At 34.2% G+C, this 15686-nt stretch overlaps 1 protein-coding gene and 1 long non-coding RNA gene across 2 annotated transcripts; one reads left to right on the top strand and one right to left on the bottom strand.

Annotated features, from left to right (window-relative positions):
* Positions 1 to 2814: 2814 nt before the first annotated feature.
* On the top strand, positions 2815 to 8932 carry LOC129922140 (uncharacterized). Its single transcript, XR_008774114.1, has 3 exons — positions 2815 to 3125; positions 5185 to 5314; positions 8817 to 8932. It is a non-coding gene; the product is annotated as an uncharacterized LOC129922140 (long non-coding RNA).
* Positions 4546 to 13033, bottom strand: LOC106056181 (2-methoxy-6-polyprenyl-1,4-benzoquinol methylase, mitochondrial-like). Its single transcript, XM_056006847.1, has 8 exons — positions 12783 to 13033; positions 11193 to 11342; positions 10218 to 10297; positions 8865 to 9033; positions 7853 to 7959; positions 7107 to 7195; positions 6436 to 6547; positions 4546 to 5095 (listed from the first exon to the last, which is right to left on the bottom strand). Exons 1-8 carry the CDS (start codon positions 13009 to 13011, stop codon positions 4994 to 4996), a joined length of 1038 nt encoding a protein of 345 aa, XP_055862822.1. The 5' UTR covers positions 13012 to 13033; the 3' UTR covers positions 4546 to 4993.
* Between the last annotated feature and the right edge of the window lie 2653 nt (positions 13034 to 15686).

Genomic DNA, 15686 nt, shown 5'->3' with positions numbered 1-15686 from the left:
CCACACAAGATGTGAGTGAGATGGGCCTGTAGCTCTCAGCAGTGGAAGCATCTTTTCCCTTTTTTGGTATAGGAATAATGGTGGCACGTTCCCAGGCCCTGTGCAGATGACCATCTGCCCAGGTTCTATTTACTAATGCCAAGTGCACGGCCCTTCCTTGGTACCGGTAGAGACCAAAGGAAAATGAATTTCGGAAGTTTAAAATCCAGACGAACGCATGGACCTGCATCTCTCTTGGTATCCAGCAATTAAAAGTAATTAGTCAATACCTAAAGACTTTCAACATTTGTTCTCGATGAGAGAGAACGGAAGTAGAATCATATAAGAGTCCATTCCCTTTTTTAGCACAAAAAACAGTGTATAGTATTTTGTAGACGCAGACGGCGAAAAGAAAATCTTAATCGACCACCGGTGGACAATGGTTATGCTTGCCATGGGGGTAGCAAAATATGTAGGTCACAGCTGGGGCTGCGTAGCCACGGGAATACTGCATTACTCATTAATCTTCGGACCCGAAGACAAGCCTTATTATTCTTATTTTGTAGACGTTAAGAGTAGTGATTATTCGTAATGCATAAGTAGTGTAGATCTATTTTAGTTACGGAATGCCATCTATTGTTATTTGTAATGTTTTCTTATCATTAAATTAATTCTAAATATTAAGCCTATATTACAATGTGATGTTTCTGGAAAACGGGCGGTGGGGCTCCAATAAAGTGCCGTGCACCTGGCGCAAGATAGCGCCTATGCTCACTAGCCTACGCCTCTGCTTAAGCGGATATTGTCGCAAGTTAGTGTTATAGAAATATGTAGCTAAAAGGAATAGTTCAAAGTGTAATTATCTTATCTTATAAGTTACAGACGTTCCTTCAAATGAGAAAATAAAAAAAATAAAGAGTTGAATAAACGAGATATGGACCAGCTCTCACCCAAAGTTCAAGAAAAAAAAGATGCCTATTACAAGATGTCCCGACATTGACCAACATATAATAATTCGTCTCTGTACCGGACACATCAGAATGAGACAACACATGTTCCGGAAGCTAAAAATTAGGAGCATCACCAGAGAATCCCGACTGTGTCCTTCAAAGCTGTATACTCTATCGCGAGGCTCGAAGAAGACACAGGCTCCGAAACCCCCGCTACAGAACAAAAACTATATGGGGAGCTGCCAGATCTGGAAACCACTGCCCAGTTCATCGTAGATATAGGTCTGCCTGTCTGAACCCTTCAACATATGAATGAGAGCGAAGATGATAATTACGTCGGCCTACGGATATCTATGTGTTAATGTAGTTGCAGTGGTGTAGCGGGGGAGGGGGAAGAGGGGGGGTCAAAATTTGAAAATTCCCCCGGGCCTTCATTAGAGAGTCTCCCAAATGAGTGTCCGAAATTAGTTTTTACATTAAATATTACGCCATTATATCATTTCATGATGTCAAAATACAGGGCCCCTAAAAGGGTCAAGCACCCCCCCCCGGTCCTCGAATCCCTAGCTACGCCCCTGCGTAGTCGTGCATACTAATTAGAAAACTTAACACTGACTGCCAGCTTGATCCGAGAATGTGTGTTGTAGAAATAACGTGTTCAATTTTTTTGTTACCAGGCAGACAGACAGAGTGAGGTGATATAAGCTTTGAAAAAAACGAGCCTAATACCCAGTAAGACGTGTGAATATGCGGGCAAGAATGTCTCGGCTTTAAAGAGCTTTATAGCCATATGAAGAAATACTCTACACTACAACTATACGAGACAAGCCAGTCATTTTACGACTACAGTGTAGGCCGGCGTTAGTTGAACATATTATAGAAGACTAGAGCTTTTGGATATTCTGACGGAGAATAAAGGGAGAGACACTCTGCGATATTTTGCTTTATGAGGTTGTAGAAAGTAATGTTAAACTTTTAGAAAACTTTAAAAATATTTTGCTAACAGGGAGAGTGGGGGGGGGGCGAGATACAAAGAAAAACAAAACAAAAAAAAAGGAATCTTAAAAGCTTCAATCATTGTGTCCATTTGTTGCACCGGTATGAACAAAGACTGCAACCCTTACAAAGTAATCGTTCACGTATATATGTCTCATCAAAGCCCAGGTTCAAGTATACACACACGGGCAAACGTAATCATACAACAAGCTATCGTGAGTCCCTGTCGTTGTTTTGTGACAACCCATTGAGCCAGACTGATGAATGGGGCTATACTGCCTAGCCGTGACACTTGCAATTCGCTTTTTATTTTAAAATAATTTCAATGAGAGAACAGAATTTGTTTATAAGAAGAGTGGTAGCGTCTTTAATGACTAAGATAATCAGATCTTAAAGCATGAATGATTTCATTAAAAAGGTGTATTATGTCAATATTTTTAAAAAGCTGAAATCGCTGCCTCGTCTTGTGGTAGTAAAAAGAAGGTATATTTGGCCTCATTGTGGCACCCACTTGGAAACGTCCGTCAGGGGAAAAGTGTAGGTCAATAACAATAAATTACTGCCTCCAGTTGGGCATCCTTGAATAGCCTACGTTATTTCACGTGGAAAGGATGAAAGAGAAGCTACGCTAACCTGTACCATCTGCCACGCCATTCTTCAGCGAATGGCCATACGTGTGATGATGGCTCTACCACGGATAGTGGTGGTACATTGTCTTGTAGTTGCATGATGGCTGGTTTCGAAAGATAACTCAGAAGATGTTTGCGTTTCTTGCATGGGTGTATTCAATGTGCTCAATACCTAACAATGATCCAATTCTACCACCGGATGTAAAGACAAAGTCCAGAGACTTCAATTACGTTGGATACGTAAAGGCCACAGTAGAGTCTCTGTCCGTAATATAATGTCGTCACCTTTCGGAGTACCTAACACCAACTGCCTGATACTAACATAATTAGCCTAAACCCCACTATCCGTGACACCACTAAATGTCACGCTCATTTCATCACTAAACAATTGGGTTTTTTTCGTTTACAACCAAGATACGGACCTCCCCCACTTGATGTGTCGACCTTAAGTGACCCTGAACCGCCCGAATAGTTGGTAGCACACTGCAAAAATATGGATTCTGACCACTTTGACAGAGACGATTGATCACTGAACTCACCAAGGCCAAGTTAACAAAAAGTTGTCCATCAGGTACAAATCTTTAGAAGCTTGTTATGTAGGGCCTTGCAGAAAATGCTAAGTTTAACATGGGCACCGAGAAAAAAAAAGTGAATAGTTCATTTTTTGTTAAAATACTTTCTGAGATCTAACTAGAGATAGAGCGAATGCATTGCAACGCATTGTGAGTGCCATCCGAATTCCTTCATAACTATTAACCAAAAAAAAAAAAGTGAAAATGAGGTAGTTTTTTTTTATGTCTGACATAACTGTGACAACTTTTTTAATTTCTTGGCTTCTCTTACTGAAAATTGATTTAACTTAGGCCCCTACTATAGTTATCACGTCTTGGAATATGTTAAAAAAACAACAACTCTTTATTGCTAAACTGAAGTTCTTTGAACTAGAATCTAAGGTTTTATGGTTTGCTATTTATAACACTTAGAGCTATCAACCAAACCTTTTCTCACCAATGTTAAGGTCATGTTTACTTTGATATGAACCCTTTTTTCATGGTAGTACCCTGATATATATATATATATATATATATATATATATATATATATATATATATATATATATATATATATATATATATATATATATATATATATATATATATATATATAGCCTATATAATAAGAACTTTAAAAGTTTTGAATGGATAGAATAAAGATTAATTAAAAACAAATATTACAATATCTCTAAAGTGTCACAGTACTAGGGTTGTTTCTATGAATCAATTATACAAAGTATATAGTTCCTTTTTTAATAAACTCCCACACATGCCTCAATATATATATATATATATATATATATAAATAAATATTTATCTACACACACACTATGTATACATAAAAATTTAGTTATTTACTTAAATAATAACATCTATATAATTATTCTAGAATTATTTCCAGGCAAACATGGCTCTCCCAAGGAAGTGCTGTCCACAAACCAAAATGTTCACTCTGATTAGCCACACTTTAGAAATATAACAATCAAATAGAAAATATTAAGTGGAGCAGGTAAAAAAAATTATTCTTGAAGTCTATGAATCCCAAGCGCCACTAGGTTTTACCCATTAGAAATCTCCTTTTTTTTTTAAATACCAAAATTGCATCAGTTTGTTTTTTAACTGAAATATAGGCATGTTAAAAAACTCTTTCCAGTGAAAATAATCTGCACATTCTACAAATCTTAGCTAAGACATAATTATATTTTTGGTGGGATGTGTGGCAGAGTGGCAAAAAAATACTTGGCCACTTATCAAGGGGGCTAGAGTTTGAATCCCAACTCGATCTGAGTTGCGTTTGCTAAGGAAACAATCTCCAAAATACCCCTCCTGCTCACAGGTCCACGGACCGTTGCCCACTGAGCAAGATATAAGCATGAAAGTTGCGCTATATAATAGCAATTACATGAAAAGAGTAATAATTCCTTTTAAACACATATATATGTAAGTGATACATGTTTATTGGTTTGTTTTTGGGTCAGCTGGGTATTTGAGTTTTTAAAAAATATTTATTTGTTGCAGCACCAGCATTAAAATACAAAAACACAATTTGTTACAAATCAAAACTTAACTGTAACAGACAACTTCTTATTGCAATAGGATGTTAAATATTTCAATGAAATCACCATTCATGACAGATCTTCTTAATTGTATTACTTTTTCTTGAACTTAAAATATGCAGAACCAGCATTCAATAGAAAAAAACAATGTGTTAAACATCTCAAGAAATTTCATCTAATATATTTGAATTACTGCTGCCAATTACACTAATTGAGTTACTAATTTCCTACATAGGCTACACATGTGCATTATGCATGGATGGATTTAATTCTGCATTCTTTCTTTCTTTGTGACAAAACAACTTCCATATGAAACAGTTGAATAAACATTAGATTTTGAATCCTGAATGAATGGCTGCCACACCAAATGTCAAATTTTTATAGTTCACAAACCTAAAACCAGCAGACTTGATCATAGCAGCAAATGTCTCCTGAGAATAGACAGATTTTTTTTCAAAGTCATTGTCAATGTTTATTTTTAGATTTCAAAATGTATGTCATTATGTCATATGTTTGTTAGTTTCAGGTGATCCTACATAAAAGAAGATATTATGCCCTAGCCTAAACCTACTGCAAGACAGTACAGGACTTGAATTTTGAACCACCATGACAAAAGTCCAAAGTGCATAACCACAGCCAGACAATCGTTGGTGAGCAATATTATATACAATGATAAAAATGGTGAACTAATAATTTATGATATGCTCAAGATGAAGCAAGAGTTTTTGGAAATGCCATTTGGGCAACATATGTTTTTTTTTCTAAATATTGTAAATATACATTACAAATTAATTTGAAAACATTTTTCAAATGATTGATACATGTTGTTTTTTTTTGGTATTTCTGTTCTAATTTTTGTGTACAACTAAAATCAGCTTTTAAAGAGGATTGTTTATATTTATAAGTAAGTAAAGTAAAGTTTCCCCTTTCAGACCTTGCAATCTATGGGGCAGATGATGTTAACGTCATCTGTTTCTTTGGCCAATGGTTAAAGAGCAGGGTGTCATGTGGCCAGCACAACAATCAACCGCCATTACTTTCCCCAACTAAAGTCAGGTACCCATTAGAGTTGGGTGGACTCAGGGATGCCCTAAAATCCCAAAATTCAAAATTCCAGTCTTCACAGAGATTCGAACTCAGAACCACAGGTTTGGAAACCAAGCGCTTAACCACTCAGCCACCCCACCCCACACAAATAGCCTCAAAAAGAAGTAAACAAATATCATTGAAGATTCTATCTGTTAAGGTTGTGCTAACTAATCTATACTGGCAGATATATATGTGTTCAGAATTAGTAGCACTTCCCAGGATAATAAACTGAATCTGAGGTTTACTTTTTGGTATCCCATTTCTTTTCTTTTTGTTTCTTTTCCTTATACTTTGACCAAATTTCTCACTTATTAATACCAAGGGCCCTCATCATGTGAATGTGTAAAGACAATAATATCTGGGGGAGGGGGGGGGTATTGGAAGGTGGAGGTAATAGTGCTATAAAAGGGATTAAAATAATTTGCACAATCTGTGTCTATTAAAAGCTTTAAAGACTTTTAAAAAGTAGCAATTTCACATTTAACATTTCATTTTTAATTACCTTTTAAGAAAAATAAATCTTACAATACATTTTTTTTTATATATTATCCTAGAAAATTACATATATATTCATAATGTAGAAACATTCAGAAGAATCATATTTTTTCCTGGCTTGCATGATAGATCCTTTTTTTTTAGATGAAACCATTCAACTTAATATTGCAGTACATTAATGGCTTACCTGATTAGGAAACTGACGAATACTCTCCACTAGATATTGATATGATTTCCAATCACCAGCTATAACTTGTCCCATCACAGGTATTACTTGAAAGGAGTAACTGTCATAAACACTTTAAAAAAAAAAAAAAAGGTAAAAAAATTTGGTTTATAAAATTAAGGTTAAGGCTTGTCTTCAAGTCCAAAAATTAATGAGGAGTGCAGTATTTCACATGGCTACACAATCCCAGCCGTTTTTGTAACATCCAGCACAGACATAACCATTATCTACCAGTGGTCCATTTTGATTCTCTTTTTCTTTTCAACGTCTACATCTGTCCTCAGCAGTGAATTTTCTTTTGGTCTCAAAAGTGTATCCCCCTGCCTTTGTAAGCTGCCTGCTGCTCTCTTCTATATCAGTTAAAGCAGTTAGCGCCTAAGCTGGTCTTTAAAACATTTCCAGGGGGCACTTCTGTTATGACTATCATTGTTCAGCTCACAAAAAAAATTGCTTTGGGCATATGGTCATCTCACATATATTTATATATATATTTTTTCTACATTATAATTAAAATAAAAAGAAATAGAAATTAGCTTTCATCAATATGATACCAATCCAATAGCCATTGAAGGTATTTTTATCAATTTAAAAAAAAAGTTTTTCATGTATTATTTTCTTAAGGTATTAGTTACCTGCGCAACAAGGGATTCTTTACTTCACTAAATTCTAGGCACATAAATCTTCCTCCAGGCTTTAAAACACGATATGCTTCATCTATTACCTGCAGACAAAAAATTAAAGTCACTGTTAAGGTTTTATTGATCTAAATCTGAGGAATCTTCCATAACATCCTCAGTAACAGGTATAGATAATATATCACTTTGGAAAATGATAACATCAATACAAAAGAACCTTGACAATAAAAACAATAGATTATGTTGAAAAGGCTGAAAAAAGTGCTATGCTGTAGTACGCTTGTCACATGTGTATGTGTGTGTATATGTTTTTGCTTGACAGCACACGATAATAGCTGACCAGTGGTATGGGAACTGTCTTTATTATTAGGTCACATTGTGTGTGCATGGGGAAAAAAAGCAGATCCTTCTAGATAACCTAAATACGAATAGACTAGATGAAGATTCAAGGGTCCAAGTGGAAATTTGGGAAGGTTATAGAATTTACTATCAGTGACCTAAAGAATCCAAAAGAATCTTTGTAAGATACTATTTAAGGAGAGCAGAGCTAGCTTAAGGGGATTGTTTTTTTTCTGTTACAATAATATGTTCTTTTCTTTGCCAAAAACAAGACAAGACTTTTAAGCCTGTGTTTCTTGCTAACTAACATAAAACAATATTAATACTTGCCATAACATTTCAAGCCAGTTAAGCCTGCCATAAAAACATTATTTACTACTTAATTTATGTATAAAAATCCCTACCTTTTGTACATGTGTACAGTTTCTAATACCAAAAGCAATGGTGTAGGCATCAAATGTGTTGTCTGGAAGTGGTAAGACTTCTGCATTTCCTTTTACCCATGATATCCCTGCACACACAATAAATATAAAAACATTTAGATTACCTTACACACTTATTTTCCTGCTCAATTAAAATTGTGTTTACTATTTTCAAGTCTACAGCAAGAAAAATGACCACTTCATTGTGAAAAAATTTAAAAAAAAACTGTGTAAAAATGGTTGTAAAAGAGAAAATATGAAGCCGAGTATGCCTGACAAAGGAGGAGCTGTGGCTGAGCAGTAAAGTGCTTGGCTTCCAAACCGAGGGTCCCAGGTTCAAATCCTGGCAAAGACTGGGATTTTTAATTTCGGGATCTTTGGGCACCTCTAAGTCCACCCAGCTCTAATGGGTACCTGACATTAGTTGGGGAAAAGTAAAGGTGGTTGGTCGTTGTGCTGGCCACATGACACCCTCGTTAACTGTAGGCCACAAAAACAGATAACCTTTACATCATCTGCCCAATAGACCACAAGGTCTGAAAAGGGTACTTTACTTTTACTTTACTATGCCGATGCCTGACAAGAATAAGAATAATAATCTTTGTTATGTATTTCCTTTGTGATGGTAAATAAATAGAATGTAATAACAATGTTTTAAGAATTATACTACAAGAGACTAAAGAAAATGTTCTAGTCAAAACCCTCTAAATAGTCAGCCTCTATATAAAATGTTATTTTTACCACTTTGTGAAAGTCCATCATATTTATCTTTTTGTACAATATTTTAACTCAGTAACTGGAGTGGCAGATTTATTCAGAGTCAAAAAATTAAGATCAATTTAATGGCTTCTAGTGGCTAAGTCTGACAGCATAAAGCCTCAGAAAAGTATTGATGCTTCACTGTACGTTGTGGAAAATTTACTATTAAAATTTTACAATGTTACAGTTCACTTGTGTTGACAAGAGTTGTTAAGAATAAAAAAGCACAACCTACCTGAAGAATAACCCATTGATTTGGCCTTAGCCTTGCCCACATCCAGCATGGCTTGATTAATATCACAGACTGTTACATGACTTCCATTGATGTCTGGCTCTGAAAAAGAATCTTTGTTTTCCACTTGTGTGCCTTCACTGTCAGATGATGAGGAATCATCTGAAGAAGACTGATAATAAAAAAAAGAAAAACTCAATTACTTAGAGTAAATCTCTACATCTTCAACTTAATCCTGAACCAAAGCACAATTCAAGCTATATATCATTGTCTAATGTGCATCTTCAATTATTTAACTTTTTTTAAAAATATAAATATCCTTTTCCTTCTCACAACATGTTTTTTGGTGACTACATTATTTTCAAAATGTAATAGCATGATCTGCAATACATTTTTTAAATAGTACTATTATGAGAGTAAATTTCAACAAACTATTATTTTGAAGTGTTATTTCGTTCACCCTATATTTTATACTGCTTTCATTCAGACAAGAAACTTGGAAGTTTCCATATGATCAAAAATAGAAATGTTAACCTTGTGATTGTGACTTTTTGGTAAGAAGATTTGTTGTATGCACTGACATTAATTAGAAACATTACAAATTGTAAAAGTCAATACATTCATTATTTTTATTAATCATCAACAGCCTTTTATCCAATACTATACTCAACATTTCATGCTATAAAAATGGATACAAGTAATAGATAGCTGTATAGCACGTAATTTTTTTAAAAAGTTAATCCATCAATAAAGTAGAAATTATACAAGGAGTTGCAGAAAAAAATAATGAGACTGATTTTTATTTACCAAAGTTTTTATTGTTTCAATTATCAATGTTATACCCTTCAAAATAGTTCCCTTGGGCAGCTAAACATTGTTACCACTTTTGGTAGCAGGGCTGGAAGTCTTCAACAGGTATGGTCTTCAGCATGTCCATAACACTCTTTTGGATGTTTTCTAAAGTCACAAAATGACGTCCTCTGAGAACATTTTTCAGTTTAGGAAGAGGGAAAAAAAGTCACAGGGGCTTAGGTCTCCTTGACCAAAGAAAGCTTGAATGAGCAAATTGAAGATCAAATCAATGCTGATTTGTTGGGTGGGGTGGGGGGGTTTACAGAAAGGGAATCGTCCAGGAAAAAATGTCAAATTAGTTTTTTTTATAAAAGGGTCCTTGAAGGCTCAGAAAAATGGTCATTTGTGAGACCAGACATTGTAAACAAATGGATGCACAATCATGACAACATCCCATGTCAGACTGCGCTCTCAGAAAAAGAGTGAAACATTTTTATTTTTAATCTGTCATAAGGAACAGCTATATAAGAAAAAGGTTTATTATGACAGATACAATATGATCACCTGAGCAACACTGGCTGATGATGAAAATGTAGAGCCAACTGGAGTACCAACATATTTCAGAAATCTGAAAGCAATGTCCCCTGTAAAATCGATAAATCTAGATTAAAAGAGCTGTAACTCTAAGCAGTTGCTTTTATTTGCAGAAAAATATCAAATAAAAATTTATTTTTTTTTAATTATACACAAAATAAAAAATCAAAATATTTTTAAGACTAATTTTTGTTCAATGAATTCTGATCCTATTTCTTTTGTGAAAATGAGAGGGAAGGGGTATCAATGAGGTTTACATGCTTCCTTTAGGAACATAGCAAACACAACTCTACAACATCACTAATAGCTCTTACAGAGTATCCAATATTCTTCACATTAGTCTTAACTGGGGCCTCCTGCAACTAACATGCGAAAATGGGTCATTATAAGTAAACAATTTTGTACCTAAAGCAATGTCATCATGAGCAAAAAGGTAATGTCAGAGAGCTGACAGCAGGAATGCCAGTCGCCATTCTTTTTTATGTGTATTTTAGTTTTATAAAATGATACCTATTTTGATTCAGAGCTACTCTAGATGTTGGATTTATTTCAATTTTTATAATTCCTCCTACAAACTTGTAAACTCTTAATAGGTAAAATATGAAAACTAGAAAGTGGACACAGATCTCAAAAATGTCTTTTACAATTTTCCTAGAAATTTGACAGTCTAGTATATCTTTGGGGGAAAAAAATACTAGCTGATTGGCCACACAGGGAAAACTCTGGAGATCTATATCTCAAATACCTGTCTATGGAAATTCCTGCATATAACTTACTGAATAGTAAAATAAACAAATAGATGTTCAGGAACATTTTGCACACCATCTTATGTATCTAATGCTTGTACTATTTTCAATAAAAAGCTCTCTCCAAAATACAATCATGACACTTATCAAATCTACTTTACCAAGGCAAGTAAACCCAGTCTAAAAAAATTATTGTTACCTGTTCCACCTGCCACATCCAATAATTTGGTCCCAGGAGTAGGTGAGAACCTCTCTAAGAACATATCTTTCCAAAGCCTGTGTACACCAGCACTCATTGCATCATTCATCAGATCATATTTGGTAGCCACATTTTCAAACACTTCGTAAACTGTTGTAGTTACAAAGAAACACACAAAAAATCACAGTATAATGCTGCACACTGTCAAGTTTTTAATACAAAAAAATATTTTCAATGATGTCTCAAATTTAATAAATATATATAAGAGGTTACTTTCTGACAGACTGCAACATAAAAGATAATCTACTACAAAAGTGTACATCCTGTGAATCTAACAAGAAATTACAAATAAAAAGTTTAACAATTGTGTAGAAAAATTGTTAATAACTCTTCAACTATTATTTTGAAATGTGTAACATGTCATATATAGAAATACAATAAAAACCTACAGACTTTGTCTTGGTTTTGAAGAATTACCCCCCTTTTGGGCAGTTTGATATAATATGGCAAGTGTGATAGGCAAACATTGTATTATTTTTCCTATAAAATATAGAAAATATGCTTCATATTTATCTTTGTCTTAAACTATTGTATTTTATGTTGAAATAAAATTAGTGCAATGTTTGGTATATTTACTGTGTTCATCCTGCCACCTGGGAGATGAAAGCATATAAACAAATTGCAAAGGACAAGCAATGTGCTGGCAGAAGAAAAAAGTGTCAGTGAGATAAAAAGCAAGGCCAAAGACACTAGCTCCAGCTGGTATAACCTGCCAAGTGTGCAGCTGAACAATCTGGGCTCACAAACTGTGACATAGGCATAGGTCTCACCAGCCACATGTCATGAGGATGATGAGGCACAAAACCCCAGTGCAAAGCCCTCAGCCAACTGGATGACAAAATTCATCATAAAGTATAGTATGATCAAGCCACGACGAACAAACTACTTATATTTGATATATATTTACTTAAATTTAGATATACCAGGTATTAATTTACATGACTAGAAACGCTAAATTAGGTTTCTCTTATATTTTAAGAATATGCAGAAAAAAATGCAGATTACAAATATGTAATTTGATTTCCTCTGAGATAAATAGTTTTTAAAATATATATTTTTAAGTTTAATTTCTTATTACCATATATTGTCATTGGAAATACGCCATTTTGGTTTTAAAGCTGAATACTAGACTATCTCCCTTGAATTACTTGCCAACATTTTTCTGTTGTTGTTTTGTCTTTCTTTCTAGCAGCTAGAGTCTATTAGATCTAATATTAAATTCATTTAAAATGATAGCATAAGAACAAAAAACTCTCTTTAAAAAGTTATTGAAAAAATGAAGAAACAACTCCATCAATTTATTATTTTTAGACCTTCATTTCAATTTCAGTAATACACTTAGACTTAATTAAACTTTACTTAAAGTAAGCATAAGAACAAAAATATCTTTTAAAAAAGTTATTGAAAGTCAAATTCAGATAAGGGAGATAAATATGCTTAAAAACAACATGGTGGTCAGTAAAGGTATCTGGGCATCTAATTACCTCCCAAAATAATGAAATTGCAAAAATCTCACAAAGTTAATCTGACCTTTATTCTCTTTTTCTTCTTCAGAAACTGACTGAAACCCGAAATGTGTTTCATGTTTTTCAGACTCTTGTTTATTCGAATTCGTATGCGCTGAGGATGAGCTATGACGACAACCACTTGTTACTAATGGAGAAGCAAATAGTTTTGTGTTGAGAAAGCCGGATGTCTTGCACCGACAACTGAATCTTGATAGCCGAAACAACGATTGTTTACCAAAGGACGCAGCCATTTTGTCTCTAGATTGTAAAAGAGAGACTACTCTTATTTTATTTTTAAATTAAATCTATATTAGAGTTATCTCCCTGCAGTTGATGGTTACTTCCATAATTTATATACTATACATCAGTGATGCCCAACCTTGTACGGTCTGCGAGCCATTATAATTTCCGACACTCGTGTCGCGGGCCACATCAATGAAAATATGAAAAAAGGAAATAAACTATTTTAAATAGCTTATTACAAACCCGTGGCTCTAGTAGGCAACGCTACGTAGAAAACAACTGTCTGCATCGCTCGAAATTTCTCAAGCAGGGGTGTCTGGCTTTGTAAGTCAATCAGTTTCAGTTGCAGATATGTCGGGGCACTCATCAGAGTCAGAAAAAAAAAAATCAAAATCTGCTTCTCTGTCGAAACAAGCATTGTCTCATTTAGTTTTCAATGGCGATTTGTACCATGTCTTCCTTTGCAATTTATCATGTGAGAAAGACTGCATCATGACTGCTTTAACTGCATTTTTTAAAGCATTATTTTCTTTCATCACTGCCAGCAAGCACTTTATTTTGACACTTCATTTCTGAACTCTGATGCGAGCAGCTCTGTAGTTTGCCCTTATCAATTCATTTTCTTCTCTCTTTTTGCTAAATATTTTCGTCAATAGCTCAAATCACTCAACTAGGTGTAAATTAACTATCTTTTTCTCTTCGGCTCAAGCCAACAATGTCTGCATAATTTTTAATGTTTTGGTTTACAATGTAGGCTATTTTTTATGTTATGCTCTTTAAAAGCAGCCAGAAAATTTTCTGTACAAATCAAACATGTTGGATTTTTATTTAAAAAAACAAAAAGCAAAGATCAGTCCACTTTTTCTTGAAGCTTCTACATTTAGAGTATACTCCCATTAACACCAAAAAGAACATAAACCAAAAGGCAGTGATGATGCCCTGTGTAACACACCCAAGATGTCAAATACACGGCCAGCTGGACAGCAGCGGCACTGTCCAAGAATAAAAATAACTGTCAACTATTGTCGGCCAGCTCAACAGCAGCGGCACTGTCCAAGAATACAAATAACTGTCAACTATGACTTTTAGATTAGAATGAAATCCATTCATCTCTAACGTAGGGAAAATAAATTTTTCATCCTTTTTATTTTCTACACTTTGTTCCCATGTTCGGCGGGCCGGATGAAGCCATCTCGCAGGCCGGACCGTAGTTTGGGTATCACTGCTATAGATCAATGTCTATGGTTACTTTCCTATGATGACAGAATAGTGATCGATCTACGTTTTTTTTTTTTTTGACAGATTTTTAGATTTTTAACAAAATTATCTGGCAGTTTTATTTTAAAGTCGTTGATTTTTTTAATTGTATGTTACTAAAAAGTAAATTAGCAAAGTGCGGTCAATATCTATGGTCTTACTATGAAAGGCCTATACTATGTAGGCTAGACTCTAGTATTCTAGTTTAGATAATAGTGAACAAATAGATGCTATCTTACTAGATTTTTCTAAGGCTTTTGACAAAGTTCACCACCATAGTTTGCTTAAAAAATTAAAATATTTCGGCATTAATGGTCCACTGCATCAGTGGATTAAAGACTTTCTGATAGGGAGAGAACAAACTGTAATAATAAATGGCTCTAAATCAACACCGATAACAGTAAACTCAGGTGTACCTCAAGGAACAGTCTTGGGTCCACTACTATTTTTAATTTACATAAATGATTTACCAAATTGCATTACTTCAGGAACAAAAGTCAGATTATTTGCAGACGATTGTATAATATATAGAACAATAAAAACAACACAAGACACAGATATTTTACAAAGAGAATTAGATGAATTACAGAAATGGGAATCAAATTGGAGCATGTCTTTCCACCCAGAAAAATGTCAGTTGTTAAGAGTAACAAAAAAACTAAAACAAATTAATTCCACTTATCTTATTCGTGGCAAACCAGTAACACAGTCTAAAAACGCAAAATACCTAGGTGTTATAATAAATGAAAAACTGTCATGGAATCCACATATTGATGAAACTACAAAAAAATCAAACAAAGCATTAGGATTTATTAAAAGAAATTTCTATAAATCAAATAAGAACATAAAACTAAAATGTTATTTATCCTTGGTTAGGCCAATAATAGAATATGCATCCTCTGTTTGGGACCCCTCAACTCAAGAAAACATTAAGAAACTAGAACAGACACAAAATAGAGCAGTGCGATTCATAACAAACGTCTGTATTATATAAGATAAGATAAGAAACGAATATTCACATTTGACTAGAGTATTTATAACACCTTTAGTAAAATCACTAAATTTAGAAAGCCTTCAGGACAGAAGGCTCAAAAGTAAAGTAGCAATAATACATAAAACACTGAACCATAATCTTCAAATACAAAAACAAAATTTAATAAAATACTCTGAAAGACACAAAGATAAAGGCACATTCCTCGTCCCATATGCTAGGACAAATTTGTACAAATACTCCTTCTTCCCTAGTGCTATTAGAGCATGGAATGGGTTGCCTGAGCTAGCCAGGAAAACCAGTGACTTGGCAGAATTTAAGTCATTGGTTAATATGCATGACTAAATGCATGACGCGTAGGACGTAATCATCTTCTTTTTTGAAGTAACGTCTGTATTATATAAGAAGATAAGATTCCAAAGAAAAACAAAACAT

This window comes from Biomphalaria glabrata, chromosome 12 (genome assembly GCF_947242115.1).
Source record: "Biomphalaria glabrata chromosome 12, xgBioGlab47.1, whole genome shotgun sequence".
Taxonomy (NCBI): domain Eukaryota; kingdom Metazoa; phylum Mollusca; class Gastropoda; family Planorbidae; genus Biomphalaria; species Biomphalaria glabrata.
The sequence above is the reverse complement of the archived record's forward strand: the minus strand, read 5'-3'. Positions and strand labels throughout refer to the sequence as shown.

What these genes read in the sequence shown, in the direction of transcription:
- LOC106056181 (XM_056006847.1), bottom strand. Translation starts at nt 13,011, where the DNA reads ATGGCTGCGTCCTTTGGTAAACAATCGTTGTTTCGGCTATCAAGATTC. An exon ending in ATCAATGGGTTATTCTTCAG is followed by an intron (nt 7,960 to 8,864) that starts GTAGGTTGTGCT and finishes TTGTGTGTGCAG; the next exon opens with GGATATCATGGGTAAAAGGA. An exon ending in AAGAATCCCTTGTTGCGCAG is followed by an intron (nt 6,548 to 7,106) that starts GTAACTAATACC and finishes TTTTTTTTAAAG; the next exon opens with TGTTTATGACAGTTACTCCT.